At 39.5% G+C, this 25,902-nt stretch overlaps 1 protein-coding gene across 1 annotated transcript; it reads left to right on the top strand.

Moving 5' to 3' along the window:
• Positions 1–7,460: 7,460 nt before the first annotated feature.
• LOC132296621 (uncharacterized) lies at positions 7,461–7,868 on the top strand. Its single transcript, XM_059794805.1, has one exon. The coding sequence runs from the start codon at positions 7,461–7,463 to the stop codon at positions 7,866–7,868; it is 408 nt and encodes a 135-aa protein (XP_059650788.1).
• The last annotated feature ends 18,034 nt before the right edge of the window (positions 7,869–25,902 follow it).

Here is a 25,902-nt window from a genome sequence, read left to right as displayed (position 1 = left end):
TAATCACAAGATATTATTCCCTAAAAAGTATGAAAAAGATAAAGGTTTAGATTACAAACTTGGGGCTCATCCAAGCCCTAAGGAGAAGTTTAGCCAATCATGGAGGAGGTAGATGTGATCTTGGAACCCTCAAGGGCAAGCTCCAAACATGGCTCCATCTTCTTCTTCTTCTTTGAAGCTCTAGAGATAGAGAGTATGTGGATCTAGAGATGTGTTCTTGAGATGTGCCTCCACTTCCCTCATTTCTTCTAACCATAATCTCTAACTTTTTAGAGAGAGAAAATAAAATTACAATATATAAAATTGAAGACAAAAAGATATATTACAAACTGGTCCAATTCCCTTTAAATACAAGGTCCTTTTCTTAGCCACTAAGTCAGAAATATATCCCCAAAAATATCTAATCCTGAAACTATGTGGTAGGTAGAATTCGGGCGCGTGGGAACGAGACAGCTCACTGCCAGCACATTTTCGATCGATCAGACTTTTCTTCTATCAATCAGAGTTTATTCGATCGATCAGAATTTTCTCAGATCGATCAGACTTTTCTCAGATCTATCTCACTTGGCAGTTTTTCAGCATCAACCTCCTTTTGCTCCAAATTCTCACAAAGACTTAGTTTGACTCAAAAAAGGCCTTAAGAAGCCATTTTTAGCTCGTTTTAACTTTATTGATCTAAAAAGGAAAATAACACGAAATTAGTCTAAAACGGAAAAATAAGATAAATAAAGGTCCTAGAACACTCAAGCTTAAGGGGTTTAAATGCGCACTTTTCAGCGCTCATCACACCCCCAAACTTAAAAATTACTAGTCCCTAGCAATGAACTACGAAGTAAAGAAATGAAATGAACAACTAAACAATTATGAACTAGAAAACAATAAATGGATAACGCCACTTTCGTAAGGAACACGATTGCATTTAGCATATGCAACAAGCCTTTTAAACTCCTAGGTTACCCCTAGTGGACGAGTGAAGTCTCTTGAGGTTTCCAGAAATGACACCCACAAACATCAAGCTCATTCTCACTAAAGAGGCACCAATATTGCAAACAAGCATTGGAAGAAAACTACCTTAAGTATGCAAATTTTCAACTATTTTCAAGCAATCTCCCAAAATCTCAACATTAAGCAAACAAGTATGGTCCTCCACACATCAAGAAAATGATCATGCAAATCAAAACAACTCTAAAATCCTTTTGAGTGGACCGGCATCAAATATGTTGTTATCTAAGCCAACTAAAGAAATGATCACATCCTTACCCTCAAACTAGCACACAAATCTAGTACTGATCATCAAGACAAATAGTGGACCTTTTATTAAAACTTTATTCATCTAGGTGCGCTTATTCTTTTCACTCGATTTTTTTTTTTAGACTACCCTAAGGATCAAAGATGGAAGCATAGTGCAATGTGTTGATCTATTAAGCTTTCTAGCGATCCATGAGGTCGAGCGTTAAGTCAATGACTCTCAAACTGGACGGCTTTAGGGCATTAGGTGTTCAAACACCCCTAAAGACTTACAAGCTCAAATTAACTAAGTTACAAATCAAAACAACCTCCATCTAATCATTTTTCCACTTCTCACCTTTTGGGGGAAGTCTTTACTTTTTCTTTTCTTTTTTTTTTTAATTTGCTTTTGCAACCTTTTTTTTTTTTTTTTTTTATAAGCAAGTTCAATTATTAACCTAGAGTTTGGGCCCTCCACCTTTCGGCGCGAGAAATTCAGTGCTTGATGAGGTAAGAATCCCGGCTACTCAATGAAAAGGGTTTGTTATCCACTTTTATCAAGATGAAAGCTTTCAATGCACTACTACCCCAATTGGGATATAACCAATTCGTAATCAACAAAGCATGTACCCCACAAATGAATGCTAGTGTGCGTCTGTGCTAGTGTAGAATCCTAGAGTGAATCTCTAAACAATCACAAAATCAGGATGATGATATTTTTTGAATAATATGGTTATTCAAAAAATTTACTCCTAAATGGCATCCACAAGGCATACAAGGAGTATTGGACTCTCAAGTCAAGCAATTTTTAAATTTTAAACAATATAGTCCTCAAAAGATCAAAATCATAGCTAACATCAATCTCAAAACTCAATTATGCATTTAAAGTCTCAAACTTATGTAGAATGCAACAAAGTCACCTTACCCCCAAACTTAAACAGCACATTGTCCTCAATGTGCAATGAGAACAAAGAAAAAGATGGAAAGAGTATACCGTGGCGGCAAAAGCATGAAGCCCGACAATGATCCAATATGAAAAGGGTCTCCCCCAAACTTGGAATCAACAACCTATTTATATAACCACACTAGCAAACTCACATCAAATATCAAATGGGATAAGAATAATCAAATCATGCATTCTAAGGCAATACAACACAAGATGAAAGAGAGATATGAGATCAAACCCTAGCTAAAGCATGAAAGTAGCATGACTACAAATAAGGGCACAATGGTGAAAAGTTTTTATATTTTTCTCTTCATGAAAGCAAGTATATACAAAATGCAAGAAAAATAAAGAATAAAATACATGAACAAAATGCAAAAAGAAAAATAAAGAAGGCAAAATGTAATAAAAGAATATGTACAATGCAAGAAATGAAAAATAAAAAGTAAGAAATAATGCAAGAACCAAGAAAAATGAAAATAAAAATAAAAATTCTTTTTTTTTTTAATTTTTTTTAGGACATAACAAGTATGTACGCACACACAATAAAATGCAAAGAAATAAAAGTACAATAAATGAAAATGCGATGAAATAAAAAATGCAAAATTTTATTATTATTATTATTATTTTATTATATTTTTTTTATGAAAGTATGTACAATGAAACAAAATGCAAGAAAAATAAAGAAATAAGAAGGAACATGAACATGTATGATACAAGAGATAAAAGACACAATGTATCATGTGGGTGCTAAGTTTAACGTCTCTACCAAGACGGAATACTACTTTGAATGATTGTTTTTTTTTTTTTGTTTTTTTTTTTATTTTTTATTTATTGTTTAATTTTTTAGACAAAACAAATATGTATACAAACAAAAATAAAAAGGCAAGTAAATAAAAATGCAAGAAGTAGAAATGTAAGGAAATAAAGAATGTAAAGAAATAATTTATTTTTATTTTATTATTATTATTATTATTTTAACCAAAAGAGAAAAGTAACTAAATAAAATAAAAGAAAATGACAAAAGTAAAAGAAAATGAAAATGAAAATAAAAAAATAGAAAGAAGAAAAAGTCAAAAAGTCAAAGGGGCAAAGCTGTGATCGATCTAAGAATGATCGATCGAACTTCGATCGATCCAAGGCCTGAAAACCTGCAGAAAGTTTCGAACGATACACAGAGAGATGATTTTCAGAGCTTCAAAATTTTTTCTAAGTATAGAACTGAGATCGATCGAAGGGATATCTGTATCGATCGAAGAGTGTTGGATCGATCGGAGAAAAAGTTTGAACGATACACAGAGACTTGAAATATGCAGAGAATCTTCGAACGAGGGAACAGAGAGATGAGAATATGCAGAGATGGTGTTCGATCAATCGAATGTATTTTGTGATCGATCGAACTGGCACTAAATGCCTAATTTTGAGATGAAAGTGCAGAAAATCCTATGCTAAGCCCCAATAATGGTAACAAGAATGGAGATTGAAAAATGAATGGAAGAATGTACACAAGAACGAAAAATAAAAAGAAATGAGGTAGGAATAGAGTTGAAAACTCTACGAATACTAGTGTTTAACGTCTCTAGCAAGACGTTGGGTCAACTCCTTAATCAAAAGAATCAAAAACTGGATATGAAACATCCTTATTGATCTTTTTTTGACTTTTCTCATTTAATGTCCCACTTATGACAATGAAATTATCCTCCAAAAGAATGACTTGAAAAGAAATGAAAGAGATGATATTGTTCCTTTCATCCACAGTCTTGAAAACAAAATCAATCATGGTTGGTCTTGCCTCGTTGTTGTGTTCTTGAAACACATTCAAAAGATCATTCATTTTGATAATTAGCGGGGCATTGTCTTTTAAAGACTCATTTGGAATATCAAGAAACACCTTCTCTTCATCCCTCTTCTCTTCCTCAAAAATAACCATCTCCCCACCTTCCAAGTTAGCTAAGGAGTCCATTAGAGAGTTCACTTCATTTTTTGAGTTTTCAAGGTCAAAACCACAATTTTTATACATTTCAAAAAGGCATGTCTCAAGAGGGTCATTGGAGATAATAGAAGGAAGGCCTTCTTTAACAAATTCCTCCTCATCCTCTCCTACCTCTATAGTGGTCAACATCTCCTCACTCTCTAAAATAGCAATGGTGGAGATAAAATCATAATCAAAACAAGGAAAGTCCTCATTAATCATATTATGCTCTATTAGATTAACCACCAACTAACTTGCCACTTCCTCCTCTATATAAGATAAAGTGCTAGGCATTAGCTCACTTGATACTTCTTCTTCACTCTCATCATCCTCATCTATATAAATTAAAGTTCTTGCCATTTTTTTATTTGCCTCTTCCTCCTCCTCTTGACGAGAAAAAGTACTTGCAATTTGCTCAACTTGAGCTTCTAACTTGACTAAAATTTGAGAATGTGAATTAATAAGTGGAGTTTGTAAAATATGCACATCAAGTAAAGCTAAAACTTTTTCTTCAAATCAGGGTGAATACCTAGAAGGTGGTGGAGTTGGTTCATCATAAAATGGTGGGGGAAGGTAATAGTCACAAGGAGGATAATGAGAATAGTCAAGTCCATAATTAGATGATGCATGTTGAAATGAATTGGACTCAACCTCATAAGGATCAAAATATAGTGGAGGGACATAAGGTGAGGGGAAGTAATTTTCCCCTAAACTTAGATCAAACAATGGCTCCATCCACATTCAAAATCCAAATGCAATAAATAATGGCCTCCACACGGGCCGATACTTGGACAAAAATTAAAGTAATGAAATTAGCCTCAACAAGGGCTATCACAAGGGTGTAAAGAAGTGAAACAATTAAACTACGAGATTTTCAAGAAATGCTCACAAAGGTCCTTAAGCATCTTCAAATTCCAATGCTAGCTTTAAGCGCCAATGATTGCTCTAAGATCCAATATTTGCCTTCCTTGTAGTCAAGTACCTAATTGACAAATAATAATGAGAACAAGAGAAAAGAATATACAATATAAAATAAAATAAAAATAGAAGCAATCAAATGAACACTATTGTCTAATATAATTCCAACAAAACTGTTAATCTCCGGCAACGGCGCCAAAATTTGATGAAGCAGCTTGTAAATAATATAGTGAATGTGCGGTTCAAGAAAAGCCTTTTAGGTCAAATTTAAATTTATAAAAATCATTACCACCACTACTACTAACGAAGCAATGAGTAGGGATCGTCCCAAAGGATTATACGTGTTGGAATTTAACTTTGACTCTAGTGGATCACAAGATTGCAAAGAAGAGATTGATTGTTCGATTACACTAAAATTTAATTAATTAAAATGCAATTAAAATAAACTAAGTTGAGTTAGGGATTTAAGAGATGAGAAATGAGGTCTTGGGGTCTATTGGAATTACCACCAAGCTTGTTCACCAAACCACACACTTTCAACTAATTTGGGGAAAACCTTCTTGTGAACAAATTACGACTACCAATTGCAATATTAAGCATGGACCATCAAATTCAATAATGTATTGTCTACCTAACCAACAAATAAACTAAGTGTAGAATAACCTATCAATTCTAAGCATGACCCATCAAATTAATCACAATTGTAGCACATATCAATCTAGAGAATCATGGAATTTGCAATAATAAGCCATGGAATATCAACTCAAGTATAGATTATCTACCTACCTACAAACATGAATTAAATTGGAGAACAACCCATCAAGTATAAGAATAATCCACAAATTAATAGACAAACCCATCTAATAAAACCCATGTCTAGCCATCACTAGATTCTCAATCAACCACACATAGACATGCAATTAATATAGAAAAACTAGTGTAGGAATTAATTCCCAAATAATCATACATAAGACAACATGTAATCACAAAGAGAATCAATAGGAAGAATTAAACCATTTGAATCATGTGAGACATAATTCCCAATTTAATCACACATAGACATGTAAATAAGCTAGAGAATTAATAGGAAGAATTAAACCATAGAAATCATAGAAATATATCAAGATTCATTAAATTCACAAGGCTAGAACATTAATCACATAATATTATTCCCCAAAAAGTATGAAAAAGATAGAGGTTTAGATTACAAACTTGGGGCTCATCGAAGCCCCAAGGAGAAGTCGAGCCAATCATAGAAGAGGTAGATGTGATCTTGGAACCCTCAAAGGCAAGCTCCAAATATGGCTCCATCTTCTTCTTCCTCTTCTTCTTCTTCTTCTTTGAAGCTCTAGAGATAAAGAGTATGTGGATCTAGAGATGTGTTCTTGAGATGTGCCTCCACTTCCCTCCTTTCTTTTAACCCTAATCTCTAGCTTTTTAGAGAAAGAAAATAAAATTACAATGTATAAAATTGAAGACAAAAAGATATATTACAAAATGGTTCAATTCCCTTTAAATACAAGGTCCTTTTCTTAGCCACTAAGTCAGAAATATAGCCCCAAAAATATATAATCCTGAAACTATGTGGTAGGTAGAATTCGGGCGCGTGGGAATAAGACAGCTCGCTGCCAGCACATTTTCGATTGATCAGACTTTTCTTTGATCGATCAGAGTTTGTTCAATCGATCAGACTTTTCTCAGATCATCAGAATTTTCAGATCTATCTCACTTTTCTCAGATCTATCTCACTTGGCAATTTTTCAGCATCAGCCTCCTTTTGCTCCAAATTAGCCTCCTTTTGCTCCAAATTCTCACAAAGACTTAGTTTGACTCCAAAAAGGCCTTAAGAAGATAACTTTATTGACCTAAAAAGGGAAATAACACAAAATTAGTCTAAAACGGGAAAATAAGATAGATAAAGGTCCTAGAACACTCAAGCTTAAGGGGTTTAATTGCGTACTTTTCAGCGCTCATCAGAGAACAAAGATAAGTTTTGTCCTCCATTACCAATCAGACAACCTCTTGAACAGAGGGATCAATCTAAACATTGTGCTTTTTATAGTGACTTTGGTCATCAGACTAATAAATGCAGGAACTTAAAGAGGCAAGTGCAGATGCTAATCGCAAGGGGAGACTTTGCAGGATATGTTCAAGGGCCAGCACAGGAGCAAAGCCGACCAGCTGAGCAAGTCAAGAGAAATCAAAAGCCGAATCACCATAACGCTCAGCCCGTTAGGATTATAAATGCAATTCATAGCCAACCTAAACAGACAGCAGAATCTAAAGAGTTGCTCCGAACGCGTCTCCGTCAAGCACAGATGAAGAGGAGGATAGGCAGTGTGAACGCTCTACACCAGCAGCGTGTATCAACATAGATAAAGTTCGACAAAAACGGATTTGATGCGAGTTCAGGTTCCTCATGAAGACCCTTTGGTTGTTAGCTTGATAGTCACCGAATGCCTGGTGCGAAGAGTGCTAATTGATCCAGGGAGCAGTGCGAATGTTATGCCAAGGGTCATTTTCGATCAACTAGAGATCAAGCCGGAGGCACTTAAATGTACTGGAAATCCGTTGTTGGGATTCAATGGAAAACGAGTTGAACCAATCAACACAGTAGAATTGCTTGTCCGAGCTACCGAGAAGGAACTTGTTGAAAGCTTTGTAGTAGTTGAAATCCATCCATCGTACAATCCGCTAATGGGAAGAGGGTGGACTCATAGGGTCCAAGGAGTCCCATCGACCCTGCACCAGGTAATGCGATGTTTGAGCCCAGAGGGTAGCAAGGTGATTGATATCTATGGGGATTAAGTTGTTGCCAAGGAATGATACTCGATAATTCTAAAAGCCGCAAGGAAGGGAAAAGCTCCCGTCCGCTCTGTTAGCCCAGCATAGCAATTACAGAAGCCTCCCCCCAGCACGAACGGGCAGGAGGAGCCCCCGATGTTGACCGAGGAACCTTTAATTGATGTCCAGATTGATCATTTGAGGCCAGACCGAACCACAAAAGTGGGCTCAGGGCTTGCAGAGGAAGAAAAGTGCCAGTTAGTTGATTTCCTCTCTCAGAATGTAGATGTGTTCGCTTGGAGCCATTTGAACATGCCAGGGATCGACCCCTCTGTCTCTTGTCATTCCCTTAATGTAGATCCGAGTGTTAAGCCTGTACGGCAGAAGCAAATGAGGTTCACCCCGGAGCGCAACCAGATCATTGCTGATGAAGTTAATAGATTGCTGGAAGCTGGGTTCATCAGAGAGGTTCAATATCCATCCTGGCTATCAAACGTGGTTGTAGTGCAAAAGAAGAATGGAAGTGAATAGTTTGCATTGACTTCACCAATCTGAATAAAGCCTGCCCGAAGGATAGCTTTCCACTTCCAAAGATTGATCAGATGGTGGATGTAACGATTAGATATGAACAACTGACCTTTCTGGATGCCTATTCAGGCTACAATCAAATCCCAATGGATCTTAACAATGAGGAAAAGACCTCTTTTGTCACTAAAAGAGGGATCTATTGTTATAAGGTCATGCCGTTCGGTCTGAAGAATGCCGGAGCTACGTACCAGAGATTGGTCAGCAAGATTTTCAACAATCAAATGGGCAAGACTATGGAGGCTTACATCGATGACATGGTAGTAAAGAGCAAACAGAAGGACCATCACTTGCAACATTTGCAAAAAGTGTTCGGAATACTGAAAAAATATGAAATAAGGTTGAATCCAACCAAGTGCTCGTTCAGCTTAGGATCTGGGCAATTTCTTGGCCACATAGTCAACAACAGAGGGATTTAAGTTAGCCCAACTCAAGCAGAAGTTCTACTAAAAAATGAAGAACCAAGTACTGTCAAGGAAGTGTAAGCTGTCACCGGACGCATAGCGGCACTGAGCAGATTCATCTCTAAGTTGTCAGACCGATGCAAGCCATTCTTTGATACAATAAGAAGTCACAGAAAGCAATCCTAGGGGGATGAGCAGAGGCAAGCATTGACCAGGTTGAAAGAATATAAGTGAAACCCACCAGTCCTGACTGCCCCAAAACCAGGAAAGAAGCTTTTCCTATACCTTGGGGTTTCAAACGTTGCAACTAGCGGCGTTCTGATACGATGTGAACAGGGTAAGCAGTTCCCAGCTTTCTATGTCAACAAAACACTGACCAAACCGGAACGAGGGTACTCAAAGGCCGAACGAATAATCTTATCTTTGGTAAATGCAAAGAGGAAACTCAGGCATTATTTCGAATCACATCCTATAGTCGTTCTGACCACATTTCCCATAAGTGTGATCCTGTATAAGCTAGATTTGTCCGAACAAATGACAAAGTGGGCAATAGAGCTGAGCTCCTTTGATGTAACGTATGAACCCCGAACAGCCATCAAAGGGCAAGCGGTGGCTGATTTCCTACTGAAATGTGATGCGGCAGAGCCAGAGGAAAATCCTAAAGACTATTCATGGAAGCTTTTCGTTAATGGTTCTTCTAATCAGATGGGGGCAGGAATTGGGGTCAAGTTACAAACACCAGAAGGCACCACGTTGAGCCAGGCGATTAAACTTGAGTTTAGGGAGACCAATAATGAAGTAGAATATGAAGCACTACTGGCTGGATTTAAGTTGGCCAAGGAGCTAAAGGTCAAAAGCTTAGCCGCTTTTAGTGATTCGTAGCTGGTCGTTCGGCAAGTGACTAAGGAGTATGGAACCAAAGATGAAACAATGGAGGCATACTGTTCAGCCGTTATGCAGGAGGCTGAGAGTTTTGATTAGATCAAGTTCATCTAATTACCGAGGGAGTGTAACGAGGACGCTGATCAGTTGGCATACAGTGCGTCGAGTTATGGGGAAACACTGACAAGGGTGATTCCAGTTAGTGTGTTGTGCTAGCCATCTATCCTTGAAGAGCCATCAAACTCGGATCCTTGGCAAGTGAATGTCATACCATATGAGCCGAGCTGGATAGATCCAATTATAACATACATACGAGATAGAGTTTTGCCCGAACAGAGGGATGAAACAAGGAAGGTCAGATCAAATGCTGCAAAGTATGCCATAGTACACAACCAGTTGTATAAAAGGTCTTTCTTGGGACCTTACTTGAAATGTGTTACCCCCACAAGAGCTCGGCAGATACTGTGAACCATCCACGAAGGAGTTTGTGGTAATCATTCAGGGGGGAGGTCTTTAATGCATAAAACGATGACCCAGGGATATTTTTGGCTGAACATGTCACGAGATATGGAGGAATTCTCAAGAAGGTGCGATAAGTGTCAAAGGTTCGGACCACTGATCCACCAACCACCAGAAGACTTGCACGTAATGGCCAAACCATGGCCTTTCGCGCAATAGGGGATGGATGTGATTGGACTGCTACTGACTACCAGATCATAGAATAAGTTTGTTCTAATTGCAATAAACTACTTTACCAAATGGGTGGAGGCAGAACCATATCCCAGCGTGACTCAGACACAAGTGAGGCGCTTCATTTGGAGTAATATCATCTGTCGATTTGGTGTGCCGAGGTCGATTGTTATAGACAATGGGACTAATCTTGATAGCAAGCAAGTGAGGGAGTTGTTGGAAGAATACAGAATCAACTAAAAGTTAGCAGCGGTCAGCCATCCACAGGCAAATGGTCAAGCTGAGATCACAAATAAAACGATCTTTGCTTGTATAAAGAAGAAGCTTGAAGAAGAAAAAGGGAAATGGTTGGATTAGCTCCCGAACGTCCTGTGGGCCTACAGAACAACTCCGAGATGACCGACCGGAGAGAGCCCATTCACCATGGCATATAGTACTGAGGCAGTAATACCGGTCGAGCACCTAGTTCCAACCATTCGAAGCCTAATATGGAATCAAGAGCAGAATGATCATATGTTGAAATTTAACCTCGTTCTGCTTGAAGATGAGAGGGATACAGCGGCAGTAAGGCTGGCATCATATCAGCAGACGCCTATGAACAGTCACAACAGAAAGGTGAGGCATAGGGACTTTGCACATGGTGATTTGGTTCTAAAAAGAAAGGTTGGAATTGTCAAGAAAATGGTGTCACCTTGGGAAGGACCATATAGAGTTGCAGAAGTCATAAGGAAGGGGGCATATATCATAGAGACCATGGCTGGAAGGCTAGTAAATAAGCCATGGAACGCCACATCTTTGAAAAGGTATTACCAATAGAAAATTCAGTATTGAGTTCCAGTCTGGGCAGTGTTTATTTCCAATTATGTGCTTTCAAATGTATAAAACCTCAAAAGATCTATAGAAAGTAAAGTAAATGGCAGCTGGTACAATGAGCCGAACATCAAACACTTGCTAAAAATAAAAAAAGCCAAGTGGCAAGTGGCATTCTGGCCGAACGCCAGGCACTTAAGCAAAGTAAGTGGCAGCTGGCATATGATACCCCTCGGATCCGAGACATGGGTTGATCAGGCCCAGGCCCAAACCCGAGGGATATCACAGTTGGTATCAGAGCACTTCAGGTTCAAGTGTCTCTAGGATTCTATCGTATAAGACTTTCGCATAGCGTTCTCTATTGTTTAGAGCTTAAGTTTAAGATTCATTGTATTCTTTACGGTTCGGTTTAATCGTGCTGATGTCTGTCTTTCTGTGCTGACAGAATGGCTAACGCAAGACCCAGACGGAACAATCGGTAATGAAGGGAAGCGGCCCGTAGGCAGTGTCAGGAGGATGAAGGTCAGTTTTATGAGGAGCAGGAGGAAGTTCAGCAGACTGGGGATCAGGGAGGAAATCTAGAGTTTCCTCCTCATCTTAATGACCTTATTGCTCGGGCTATAGAGGTAGGGGTAACAGCTGCACTTCGGAATCAACCTCAGTTACAGCCGGCACCACTACCAGCACCATTGGTTCAGACGGATTCTTGGGGAAAGGCTAGGAGCTCTTTCACAAAGGGGAGTCCACCTATGTTCTCAGGCTCAACCGATGCCAGAGCAGCTCACCAGTGGAAATAGGACATTGAGCATCATCTTCGTTTGGTTCAGTGCACGGAGGTCCAGAAACAGATGCTTGCTACTTTCAAGTTAGTTGGGGATGCACTACAGTGGTGGGAGTCAGTTACCACCCTAGAGGAGAGGATGACATTGACTAATGATGAGTTCAGTGCTCGCTTTGACGAGAAATATTTTCCCTATGCAGTCAGGGCAGCTATGAAGACCGAGTTTCTAAATCTGCAGCAGGGAAACATAACAGTGGCGGAGTATGAGCAGCAGTTCACACGCTTGTCTCTCTTTGCACCGGAGGAGGTGGATACAGAAGAGAAGAAGCGTAACAGTTTCGTCAAGGGACTGATGTGGTCTATCAAGAGAGCTATTATAGGTAGTCCAGCCTATACTACTTATGCTCAGGTGGTAGACGCCGCTCTATAACAGAATCAGTTGACTGTGGACATCAGACAGGCTCGTGGTGAGAAGCGAGGTGATAAAGACTCTACTAATCAGTCAGCTGAAAAGGGGAACGGCAATGGTCACCGGCAGAATGACAAAGGCAAGTTCCAAGGACAACAGTCTTGGAAGAAGCACAAGGGTGGTTCAGATGCTCACCGGAATAGGGCACCTATTCAGAGGCAACAGAATGGGGGACCACAGGCAGGACAGGGTCAGCCACAGGCTAACCGACAGAGGAGGCCATTTGGTACTTTCTAGGGTAGTTGTTACACTTGTGGAGAGTATGGTCATACCACCAGGCAGTGTCCTAAAGCAGGACAGGAACAAGGACAGTATGTGCAGCAGGGACAGAGGGCGTCAGTGCCTCTACCAGCTCCACAGGTTCCACGAATTCAGGGACAGACACATCTGGCTTTACCGGCACCGCCGCAGACTCAGGGACAGGCACCACAGCAGTTGCACTATGGCAGGGTGTATAACCCCAGGCCACAGGATGTTCAGGCACCTCAGACTATTGAGGGTAAGTTTCCTATTCATGGTTTGCATGGATGTGTTTTATTTGATACAAGTGCTACACACTCATTTGTAGCTAGGATTTTTATTGCTTTATCTGGGATGAGGACGAGGGTATGCACTAGACCTCAGGGTATTTCTACACCATTGGGTGATACAGCTATTGTACATGAGAGTGATGGGCCTGTGACACTAGATATTGGCAGACTCAAATTTCTAGCCAATCTATTGGTCCTGGACATGCACACTTATGATGTGATAGTTGGGATGGATTGGTTGTCTCACTACTATGCCCAAGTTGATTATTTTGATAGATCTATTATTTTTACCATACCTGGTCAGGATATGTATGTAGTAGCTATGCCACGTTCTAAAGGGGGCAGTAGTACCTATTTGTTCCATGTGGAGGAGGAAAATAAGGAGAGGATTACTGTACCATTGGATAATATACCGATTGTACAGGATTTCCCGGATATATTTCAGGAGATTCCAGGGTTGCCACCTAGTCGAGATATTGATTTTGTGATAGACTTAGCTCCAGGCACCGCGCCTATTGTTAGGGCACCCTATAGGATGGTACCGGTAGAGATAAGAGAGCTGAGGGATCAGATTCAGCAGTTACTCAGCCAGGGTTTTATTCGTAGGAGTACATCACCTTGGGGAGCACCGGTTCTATTTGTGAAGAAGAAGGATGGTTCGCTTCGTCTGTGTATAGATTACAGGGAGTTGAACAAGGTTACGATTCGTAACAAGTATCCTTTGCCCAGGATTGATGACTTGTTTGATCAGTTAAGGGGAGCCACATACTTCTCCAAGATTGATCTGTGTTCTGGGTATCATCAGCTGAGGGTTAGGGAGCAGGATGTACCTAAGACAGCATTTCTCACGAGATATGGTTCTTATGAGTTTCTTGTTATGCCGTTTGGGACGACTAATGCACCTGCAGTGTTCATGAACTTAATGAATAGAGTCTTCCGGGCTTATTTGGATCAGTTTGTTATTGTTTTTATTGATGACATCTTGATCTATTCTCGATCGGAGGACGATCATGCTAGACATCTTCGCATAGTCTTACAGACGCTTCGTGAGCACCAGTTATATGCCAAGTTCGAGAAGTGTGAATTTTGGCAGCGGGAGGTGAAATTTCTGGGTCACGTGGTGTCAGAAAAGGGGATAGCAGTGGATCCGGCCAAGGTTTCAGTGGTGGTTGAGTGGGGACAGCCTACATCACCTACTGCGATTCGGAGTTTTCTCGGTTTGGCAGGATATTACAGGAGATTCATCCAGGGGTTCTCCAAGATAGCAGAACCACTCACTCATCTGACCAAGAAGGGTGTACAGTTCGTGTGGGATGAACACTGTCAGCGAGCTTTTGATGAGCTGAAAAAGAAGCTGACTTCTGCACCGATTCTGGCTACTCCGCAGAGCGGGATAGAGTATCTTATTTACACGGATGCTTCGTTGCAGGGTCTTGGATGTGTATTGATGCAGGAGGAGCGACCGATTTCTTATGGATCTCGGAAACTTAAGCCTCGTGAGCTTAATTATCTAACACATGATTTGGAGTTAGCAGCAGTGGTCTTTGCCTTGCATATTTGGAGGCATTATTTGTTGGGTGAGTCCTTCAAATTATTCAGTGATCATAAGAGTCTGCAGTACTTGTTCACTCAGCGGGAGCTGAATATGAGACAGCGCAGGTGGTTGGAGTTTATAAAAGACTATCATTTTTCTATACAGTACCATCCAGGGAAAGCGAATGTGGTGGCGGATGCACTCAGTCGCCGACCTATTGGTAGTCTTTCTACTCTATTCACTACTGAGTGGAATACTTTGAAGAGTATGGATGAGTTATCGGATGCTTTTATAGCTTGCATGGTGGTTACACCTTCCATCATTCGCAAGATTTTACAAGCACAACTCACCGATCAGCAATATGTCGACAAGGTCGCAGAGATAGCTTCTGGAGAGGTTCCATTCTACTATGTTGGGGCTGATGGAGGTTTAAGGTACAAGGGACGGTTAGTGGTACCTTCTGCTGATAATTTGAGGAAGGATGTGATGACTGAGACTCATCACTCTAAGTTCTCTGTTCATCCAGGAGGCGATAAGATGTATCAAGATATGAAGCGGCAGTTTTGGTAGGCAGGTATGAAGAGGGACATTGCTCTTTTTGTTTCTCAGTGTAGTACTTGTCAGATGGTTAAGATTGATCATCAGAGGCCGCCAGGAGCTCTACAGCCACTACCAATTTCGGAGTGGAAATGGGAGAGCATATCTATGGATTTTGTGGAAGGGTTGCCAAATTCTTTCAAGGGGCATAATTCCATATGGGTCATTGTGGATAGGTTGACCAAGTCAGCTCATTTCTTGCCTATTTGCACTGACTACACTTCGGAGCAGTTGGCGAGGCTTTACATTTCAGAGATTGTGAAGCTACATGGCATTCCATTGTCTATTATATCGGATAGGGATTCGAGCTTTGTATCTGGATTTTGGAAGAGTTTTCAGCAGGCTTTAGGTACGGAGTTACACCTTAGTACTGCTTATCATCCTTAGACTGACGGACAGACTGAGAGGGTGAATCAGATTATGGAAGATATGCTTCGGTCGTGTGTTTTGGATTTCAAGGGCCACTGGGAGGACTATTTACCACTTGTGGAGTTTGCTTATAACAATAGTTTCCAGAAGACTATTGGTATGGCACCATTTGAGGCATTGTACGGTCGAACGTGTCGATCACCTGTTTGTTGGATGGAGGTTGGAGAGAATCGATTCTTGGGTCCTGAGTTCATCAAGGATACCTCTGAAAAGATTGCTCTTATTAAGGATCGCATGTGTACTGCTCAGAGTAGACAGAAGAGTTATGCTGATCGGCGTACTCGTGCTTTGGAGTTTCGAGTTGGAAATCAGGTTCTACTCAAAGTGTCACCTATGAAAGGTGTTATGCGCTTTGGGAAGAAAGGGAAGTTGTCTCCGTGGTTTGTCGGTCCATTCATGATTACGGATCGAGTGGGAGCTGTGGCTTATCGGTTGGCACTTCCGGATAACTTGGATCGCGTTCACAACGTGTTTCATGTTTCCATGTTGCGAAAATTTCTGCGCGATGAGGATCGGTATCAGCATATCGATGTTGGGGAGATTGAGTTGCAGCCGGATGCAACTTATTTGGAGCCACCTTGTCGTATTATTGACCGTCGGGATCAAATCCTACGAAATAAGGTTATCCCTTTAGTTCGTGTGTAGTGGAGTCATCACAATGAGGCTGAATCCACTTGGGAACGAGAGGATGTCATTCGCTCGCAGTTTCCTGAAATATTGGAAGAAGGTAAGAGCGAATTCCGAGGACGGAATTCCTTTTGTTAGGGGGGAAGAATGTAATACCCCTAATTTTCAAAGGATAGTCCTGGCATTTATTTAATTGTTTAATCTTTTATTTAATTGTTTAATTGTGTGTTGTTCTATTAATTGGTTATTTTAATTGTGTGTTTCTTCCATGGTTATTTAAATTTGATTTTGTTTTAATTAATTGATTAAATTGTTTTGTTTTCTTTTATTAAATTATTTTAAATTAAATTGTTTTATGATGTTTTATTTGACTTAATTGATAATTGGTTTTATTTAATTAAATTAGTTTAAATTAGGGTTGTGTTTTCTGTATATTCACGTATTAGCCGACATAGGTTATAACTTAGGTTATTCTTGGGCCGACTAAGTGTTGCATTGGGGCTCAAATTATACAAGGATTAGGGTTGGATTACTATGCCTATATATATAACCTTATGTGGGTTTAGAGTTTGAGAAAAAAATACATAAAACTCTATTCCCGTATACAGTGATACAGAGAGTTGTGAGAGCAGAGAAACAGAGAGGGAACTTGAGTATTATACAGAGAGGTTCAAGGAAGGTTGGACGGGGTGTTTTCTGGGTTGAACCAAGAGCGTCGGAGGAGTAGGACGGTAGTCGACGACGTTGACGGACAATTCAGAGACGGAGGTTTAGAGTTTCAAAGTCTGAAACTCAAGGCAAGTCTCTGTTCCACTCTATCTCTTTAATCTGTGTTCTGTACATGCTTAGAAAGACTCCAGGGATTAAACCAACATTAAAATGGATTAAATAAATGTTAAAATTTATCTTAAATGCATGTTTAAACTGTAATAAATCTCGTGAACCAAACTGGTGCAAGTTCTTAAAGTTTCTGTGTTTTGTTGCATGCCGTTCTTGAGTTTAAGCTTGGTTTAATTGGGATTATTGTTGCATATTGGGAGCTTTCAAATAAATCTGGGGCATTAAATAAACACCAGAACAGGAGTTTAAAATACTATAGAGGCTCTGGACTTCGCCGGAGGCGAAGAAGACGAACAGGTTAGGGGATGCGACTCTCAAAAGAGGAGAGCCGGCTCACCAAAAGGGTAGAGCCGGCTCTAGGACTTGTAGAGCCGGCTCTACATGGGGTAGAGCCGGCTCCACATGAAGTGGAGGCGGCTCTACTAAGGGGGGAGCCGGCTCCAACTTTCTGGAGGCGGCTCCAACCCCTTTTCTTGAGGTTTTGCATGGTTCTGGGTCCGATTTGGCCTGTAGAAAGGTTTCTAGGTTGGTTCAGGGAATGTGGATGATCTGTATAATTATTCCAGAGATGTATAAACTGTTGGGAAGTATGTTAATGATATTATGTTAAAGCATGCACAAAGATAAGGTTCAACACTAAACCTGTTTGGGAAACAGTGGATGAAAGGATTAAAATTAGTATATTGTTCTTACTATTTTCTGAAACAATTGGGGTTTTTTGTCTAAATTAAAGACATTAAACATGTCTTAACTGTGTACAAGTATATAGTTATTTATCCGGAAACATAAATCTATTTAGCTGAAATTAATTGATGATTACCTTTTCCGTTGATTGCATTAATTATGGTTCTGTTTGGAGGAATTAAATGTGCAGTTTTGTTTTATGTATTTAAATGACTGGAACTGGGATTCTACAGTTGTTATTGGATGCATTAATTATGGTTCTGTTTGGAGGAATTAAATGTGCAGTTTTGTTTCATGTATTTAAATGACTGGAACTGGGATTCTAAAGTTGTTATTGGATGCATAATTTAGTTATACACATGTTAAACTGTAATTATGCAAATTTTGGAGTATGGTTGATTAGTATTTGATACTGTTTTCATCAACTGTGTTATCTGGAGGAGCTAAATGTACAGTCTTTTCATTTATATCAAGAACTGTAATGGGATATCTAAATGTTATATTGGATGCATATATTGGTTGTGTACATGCTAAACTATATTTATGTTTATTCTAGGATGTTGGTTAATAAGTAATTATACTGTGTTATTAACTACGGAAACTGGAGGATGGTATGCGCCGGTATGGGACGGTGTCATACTAGGTACGGATTAGTTCAGACACTAAGCCCTACCTAAATTTGGATTAAGGTATGGATTAATCATAAAGATTAAGTCCATCACCAACATATGTCATATCAATTGTGAATTGAATGATCCACTATAGTTTCAGGATGGATTTGTTATACATATATCAGACCACTACACAGATGGATGGTATTATGTATTAGGAGGAGTAAGGACTTTATATATATATTATATGGTGCCATGGTATGAGCTTGAGTCTCATGACCATGGTTAGGGCGCGTATATCGCCTAGGATGGATAACTGGACATAGGTGTTGTTCCCTGGTAGGTCTAGGTACTCATGCCCACCCTAGGGTGCGTATTCGCATGTTGCCTTCTATTCAGGCTGAGACAAACCTACTGGACTAGCGAGCGTCCTATAGTGTGTACTATATACATATATAGACTACTCTAGATATTGTTGAGTCTTCCTAGGATGTATCTGCGTATCGGATTACTGTTTGGATTGTAGTAGATCAGGACTTGCATATGGACCTGACCCACTTCTTTATTTTTCAGGTGCTCATCAGTTCTAGGGTTAAAGTTTGGACGTGCAGAGCAGATACAGCTAATCACTCCTCCGATTATGTATGAATTTTCTCTATGTTAGCTTTGGATTTTATTTTTATTATTTCAGTATCGTTTGGAGAATTTAGATAAAGGGTCCAATGGATGGATTTCCGAGTTGTAAACTTATGGAGTTTTGGATTATCAGGTTTTAAATATTTAATTATAAAAGATTGTATTTCCAGATTCTTTCAGCTTATTATTATTTTTATTTCATATTTCATCTTGTATTCTGTGTTCGGTTACATATTAATTGTTTGACATCCCTTGGGTTTAGGCCTGGGCCTGATCAACCCATGTCTCGGATCCGAGGGGTATCACATGGCACAATGAGCCGAACGCCAAACACTTACTAAAAATAAGAAGCCAAATAGCAAGTGGCATTCTCGCCGAGTGCCAAGCACTTAAGCAAAGTAAGTGGCAGCTGACATAATAAGCCGAACGCCAAACACTTGCTAAAAATAAGAAGCCAAGTGGCAAGTGGCATTATAGCCGAGCGCTAGACACTTAAGCAAAGTAAGTGGCAGCAGGTACAATGAGCCAAACGCCAAATACTTGTTAAAAATAAAAAAGCCAAATGGCAAGTGGCATTCTGGCCAAACACCAAACACTTGGTCAAAAAAGATATTAAGAGGCAACAATGAGATGTTAAAAGCACTATAAGACAAAAATTGGTCAAAAAAACATCTATTTTATTGAATTTATAATCAGTTTACATTTACAAGGACTGTTTTGACAAAACGAGTACAATGCAAAAGGAAAATGATATATTTCTAGGATGTTAGTCAGTCCTGCCTGTTCCCTTAGTCTCTTGACCGCGCTCAGAGTTCCCTTCAGTTTCATTGATTGTACTCTCCCCGCGGGGGGGAGAGTCAAGTTGAATGATTGTTTCATCCTGTTGGGTGCCACCCTCAGCAGCAGGTGCAGGGGGAATCACAAAGGTCAAAGGGGGAACGTCCAGAGGTTAGACAGCCGAGGGGATAAGAATGACCCCTGAAACAACAATTTCTTGGCACTCATCAAAGATATGTTCGGCAAGAGTAGGCTCTGGGTCAGCATAAACTCTAGTAGGGCTAATATTCAACTCCTTGTTAACATCATCAGGACCTGCATAAGAGCTGGTTTTACCTTCAGGAGGAGAACGGTTGGTATAGCCGTCTTTGTACCCTTAAGCGTACCTGAGGGCTCCAGTCCAAGAGAAACGAGTATAAAGAGCCCTCATCCCACCATCAACCCTGCCAATGACACCAAGCAGGGCGTTGCGTTCATCTAGAGCCCTCTTCTCAAAAGCCATTCGTTCGGTCTATTCATCAACCAACAAGCGCTAAAGATTTTCTTTTTCAACTTTTAAAGCTTCCCGCTCGGTCTACAGGATGCTCTTCTCTAGCTGGAGAGCGTTCTTCTCGTCCTGAAGAGAGTCCACATCTTTATTCAAAACGACTCTCTCTTTCTCAACATTATGCAGCTGCACCATCAGTTCCGCATTCTAGGAGTTGATGATCTTGCTTTCTTTGTTGGCCACCTCAAGCCCACCGGCAAGCCTGCGTACCCGAGCGTTAGCCTACTCAATGTGTTTTTGCATCATCATCAAGTAGACCAAAATCTGCTGACAGATGCACGAATACTAATTAAGCCAAACGTATATTCAGATAAGTTAAAGTATGAAAGCATTCTGAAATTAGCCAAGTGAAGAAAGAGAATTACCTCCATTGCTGCCAGAGGAAAACGGCTGAACACCTCATCTTGAGTCAAAGCCTTGGCCACCTCAATATCTTTAGGGGACCATAAATGCTTGCAGTAAGCCATAGCAGTTTGACCCTCCTTGAACATCGTATCGTTCGATTGGATGATCAATCCATCCGAGCGAATGAATCGGGGGGTTAGCTCTACCAGACTAGGAGGGACAGTTGTCCTATTCTGGGAAGATATGGGCGCACTCAGCCTAGAAGTTCGAATCCTCATTGAGAGAGGAACATCATCGAGATTGGGTTCACTGTCAGGTTGGGGTCTTTTTCCTCATTCTTTGTCCTGAGCAGATACAGTGATGGTCGAGGGGTTGCTAGCCCAGGGGGCAATGTTCGGATTGACAGATGAGGCATTGGAGATTGGATTAGTGGCAATCACCACATCCAGAGTATTATTGGACGTAGTGGCAGAAGATACCGAGGCTGGAGAAGGAACCGGGGTAGAAGCAGCAATATTTCTAAGAGGGTTTTTCCTCTTGCTGAAGGAAGGAATCCGAAGTTGACTCATGGTGCTGCCGAGGAGTGAGATATCAGTAAGGTTCTCGGACACAAGAAGATTAGAACAGGAAGGAACGTTGTTCAGAACGTATTCCTTCAGGTAGTTGATCCTATCCCTGCAAATACCGTAGCTTAATTCGTTATAAGGAATACCCAGGGAACTGCAAAGAAAAGTGCAGAAACGAGGAGTGCAAACTTCACAAGGGCAATCACTTTTGTGGGTTTTGTATTTTTGGTACGAGGAGACAGAACATTCACCAAAGGCGGTCGGGATAGGGCAATCCCTAGCAGCCGGAGCAAACCAGGCCCCTCTAACCCCAACTATGCTGTCCTTCTAACTTTTCTCCAAGTCAAGTTTATCCTTACAGATTGACCTCTTTTCGATAGGGTAAAAATGATAATACAAGTCGTTCAGCCTGATCTTATTGACCTTGTAACAAAGGAGAAAATCTATAATATCTAGATCCAGACCCCTGTCACAGTTCAGAAGTAGCAGAACGGACAGAACCCTAAGAAAATTGGGGTTCACCTAAAGAGGGGAAAGCCCCAACCTATTAAAAATGTAACTGAAGAAGGGGTGCAGAGGGAATCTAATAACATTTAGATGAAGAAGGGAAAACAAGATCTCACCGGGAAGAAGGCCAGAGCCAGTCCTAATATCCACATTACTAGGGCACTCCCTAATGTGAATGTCACTGGGAAGTTGAAGTTTCATGCTAAGAACATCTAAATCAATGGGCATGGCGAAAGCGAGTAGAGATCACAAGGAAGTATGTAAAGTTTTTGTTTTTTTTTTTTTTTTTCATAAAAAAAAAAAAAAAAAAAAAAGAAGAAGAAAAAAAGAAGAAGGAAAGCGAAACTAACCTCGACAGAATTGAAGATCGCAAAAGCGCGGCAGGACAACTGAAAAGGGAAAATCTTGTGCGAGAATTCACCAACAAGGATTTGATTTGCTTAGAAGGGCCAAACAGTAAAGTTGATTGATAGCAATGAGTGATGAAGACAATAGAAAGATGTATGAGTACGGGCTCTTTGGTTTATAAAGAGAAAGTAGACCCAAAAGCCGAGACGTCAGGAGACTGAAGGGTTTTTAAAATTTAAAACATTGGTTCTTGAGCCGACCACTCACTCCCCCACGTGATCATCTTGAGCTGCCGAGTCATAATTGATTGCCATTAATAATCACACCCTAATTAATTAGGGAGTGATTATGGGGGCAGTTGAGGACACTAAGTACGACGCGGATCGGATACAGCCCACATGACACAAAATGGGCTAAGTACGTGATCCTGATCCAAACCAACCAGTCTCAAGCTAGGCCCAAAATTGAACAGTGACTCTGAAGGCCTGCTAAAAATAATCGAGTCGATGTCAAGGGAAGCTCGGAACATGGCCCAGTGCAAGGAATTAATTAGGAAACCTCTAGGACCATTGTAACAGTCTATAAATAGACTGAAAATAGAGGGAAAAAGGGGAGAAAAATGTTGAAGTGTAATAAAACTCTGTTGAAATTAAGAGAGAAATTTCTTACATCTTCATCATCCAACCCTCAAGGGCTATCTCCATGGTAGGAATGATCTTCTTCTCCTTGATGGAAACCCTAGATGAGTGGAAGAGCTCCCAAATGGTGTGTATCTCTCCAATTTCTAGACTCCTATAACCTCTCTCTCTAAGATTGTGTATATCTCTATGTAAAAATGGCTCAAAATCCTTATATAAGTAGCTCAAGTGTCACACCTAATGGTCAGGCCTCGTGCACAAGGACCTCCAAATGATTGCACCACGAGCACACCTTTTAATTAGCTGGAACTCTATTTTTTTCGGCACTTGAAGGGGTTCGATCGATCGAAGTCTGGTGAGATCGATCGAACCATGGCGGAGCCTTTTTGAATACTGACAGATCTGAGATATTTTCGGGATATTTTGGGGAAAAGATCAAAGAAATTCGATCGATCGAAAGGATGTTGGATCAATCGAAGATGGAAATTCTTGGGGATAAGGACAAGAGGCTCGATCCATCTTGATGAGGCTGGATCGATCACTGTGTGATTGATCGAAGCTTGGTCTGATCAATCGAAGATGCTGTTTTTCACCACTTTGCTCCTTTTTTCTATTCAGCTTGAGATTGCTTCAATTTATGCATTTACTCAAAACAAACAATTATTTAAATTGACATATAAGCATATAATAATGAAAGCAAATAATTTAATTAATAAAAATAATTAAAACAAATAATTTAATTAAATAAAAATAATTAAACAATTAGGTAAATAATCAAATAAAAATGCAATAAAACAATTAATTAAAATACCGAGACTATCCTTTTAAAATTAGGTGCATTACATTAGCCCACAGGGAACCACCCAGTGCGCACTATATGTTATAGGGGGAGCTGTCATCCCCTGTACTAGAGCCATGCCCTAGCCGTAATATTTTCAATGTCCATGTAAGCTTTCCTAAAATCAATAAGTTGTGCATCGAGGTATAATACATATACATAATATATTAGTCAACTACCATGCACAAACAAGTCAAGTAAACACATACAATATTCATCCTATGTCTTCAAGCTACAATGGCATACGACATGCCAAATATATAATGTGTATATAAGCAAGTTAAACTATAACTTCTACTCATGGAATACTATAATGTAATCATACAAAAAGTTCCAGTTTTACAAGTTAAGCATGAAAACAACTTCAATACCTAACCTCAATGAAAGCATATAATGGAATTTAATTAAATTAAATAATTAAAATTTTAAGATTACAATGTAACTCCAAATATTCTAAAATTAATATAAGTCAATGGTCATGGAAAGGCCTAGTTTAATATCACATTACAAGTTATTTCTACCTAAATTACAACTAGGTAAATTAAACTTTATACAAGAAAATAATTAAATAAAGTTCTCAACACTCATTCAAATATTCTCATTTTCATATATGTTAACGAACATATTAGGGCCTAATTTAATATCACATTGCAAGTTCATTCCATGCTAGGTACAACCATGTGAATTGAATTCCATACAAAGAAAATAATTAAATAAAAGTCTCAAAACCTATTCAGATATTCTCAATTTAATGTATATGATAGAATATGCCAAGCTCATCAACAATATTAAGTTAAAAATCCAATTAAGTGAGTAGAACACTTAAAATAAAATTAATTAACCTAATTAATTAACTTTCTCTAGATTTTAAAATAACTCTAAATATTCTCAAATTTACATATGTTAAAGAACATACCAAGGCCAAATTTAATATCACATTACAAGTTGATTCCATGCTAGTTACAACCATATGAATTAAATTTTCATACAAGTGAAAGATTAAGTAAAAGTTCCAATGGCTATTCAAATACTCTCAATTTAATATATGTTAATGAACATATCAATGCCTAATTTAATAGCATACCGCAATTTAATTCCAAACTATATACAACCATGAGAATTAAATCTTATACAAAGAAAATAATTATATTAAATTCTAGATAAAATACTTAGGCATGCATACAAGTTGTATAAGCTTACAAAATAATCAATACAACAATTATGTAAACCTAAGACATCCCCTACCTCACTTTGAGATGAAATCTCGAATCCCCACTGGAAGGAAATCGCTCTGAATCCGACGATACTTCTAGGTTATGTCAGGGACTACAAGGGAAGCAACTTTAACCCTTGAGGCACCATGAAAATCCAAACCCGAACTCAAAACTTGAACTCAAAAATGGTCAGAATCGACTTCTAATAAGGGGGAAAGGAGCGCATCGCCAAGGCCTACGATAAACACTAAGGTACTACGATATTTAACAAAGGGGAAGAAGGTTAATATGAGAGAAGAAGGGTGGCAGCCCCCTTGGGCTGCCATGGCTGATCTGAAGCAGTGTGAGAAGAAGTGGATGAAATGTTTTTTTATTTTATAACCCCTATTTATAGTAAAACCCTAAAAGTGCCCCGAAAGGGCCCCGTCGGGTCCGGAAAAGTGGAATTTGCGCAAACGCACTCAAACGGTAAAACACTCTGAATGAAAAAGAACCAAAATGAAAAAAAATGAACAATGAAAGAAACGGCGTCGAAAATTGAGTCTCGTACAAAAAGATATGCCCCGAACAAGTTCGGCGGCAACTTGGGTCAAAAACCCTAAAACTGGGGAAAGTGACCATGAGGAAATTCTAAGAGTACACGACTCGACGAAAAGTGAAAATAAATCCCATACGAGATCCAGGCTCAAAACGAGGCATTTTGCAATAACTTTCGTCAATTGCACAATAGCCCTTACAAAAAGAGATAACTGCAAAACTGCCCAAAATGAAAATATCTTCTAAAAAATATTTTCTTTAAAACCCCTAATCAAAATGTTTTCAAAAGATATTTATGAAAAACACCCCAAGAAATATCAATGTTTCTGAAAAATCATTTCATCCACGCCCCTACGGGAGAAAGAAACAACCAGCGAGCTTTTCTCCAAAAGTAAAGCTACACGTTTCGAGGAAATCAACTGAAATAAAAACTCGTGAAGTTAAAACTCAACTCCGACATGAAAAGTGAGGTTGTGCCAACAAAGTGACAAATGGGAAAAAGACGAAAAGTGAATAGTGTCCAAAAATTGAAAATGTGAAAATGACTCGGTCCTTAAAGGAAGTTGTCAATCCAAAGGAAAGAGTCTCGGAAACCATTTCTGATCACTTGAGACGACGCTAAGTGACGAGTA

Source organism: Cornus florida, unplaced genomic scaffold (genome assembly GCF_030987335.1).
Source record: "Cornus florida cultivar Cherokee Brave unplaced genomic scaffold, ASM3098733v1 CherokeeBrave_3.0.0_Hap2_Chr02, whole genome shotgun sequence".
NCBI classification, from domain to species: domain Eukaryota; kingdom Viridiplantae; phylum Streptophyta; class Magnoliopsida; order Cornales; family Cornaceae; genus Cornus; species Cornus florida.
The sequence above is the reverse complement of the archived record's forward strand: the minus strand, read 5'-3'. Positions and strand labels throughout refer to the sequence as shown.

Excerpts from the sequence above, each read along its gene's own strand:
- LOC132296621 (XM_059794805.1), top strand. The coding sequence starts at position 7,461 with ATGCGAGTTCAGGTTCCTCATGAAGACCCTTTGGTTGTTAGCTTGATA.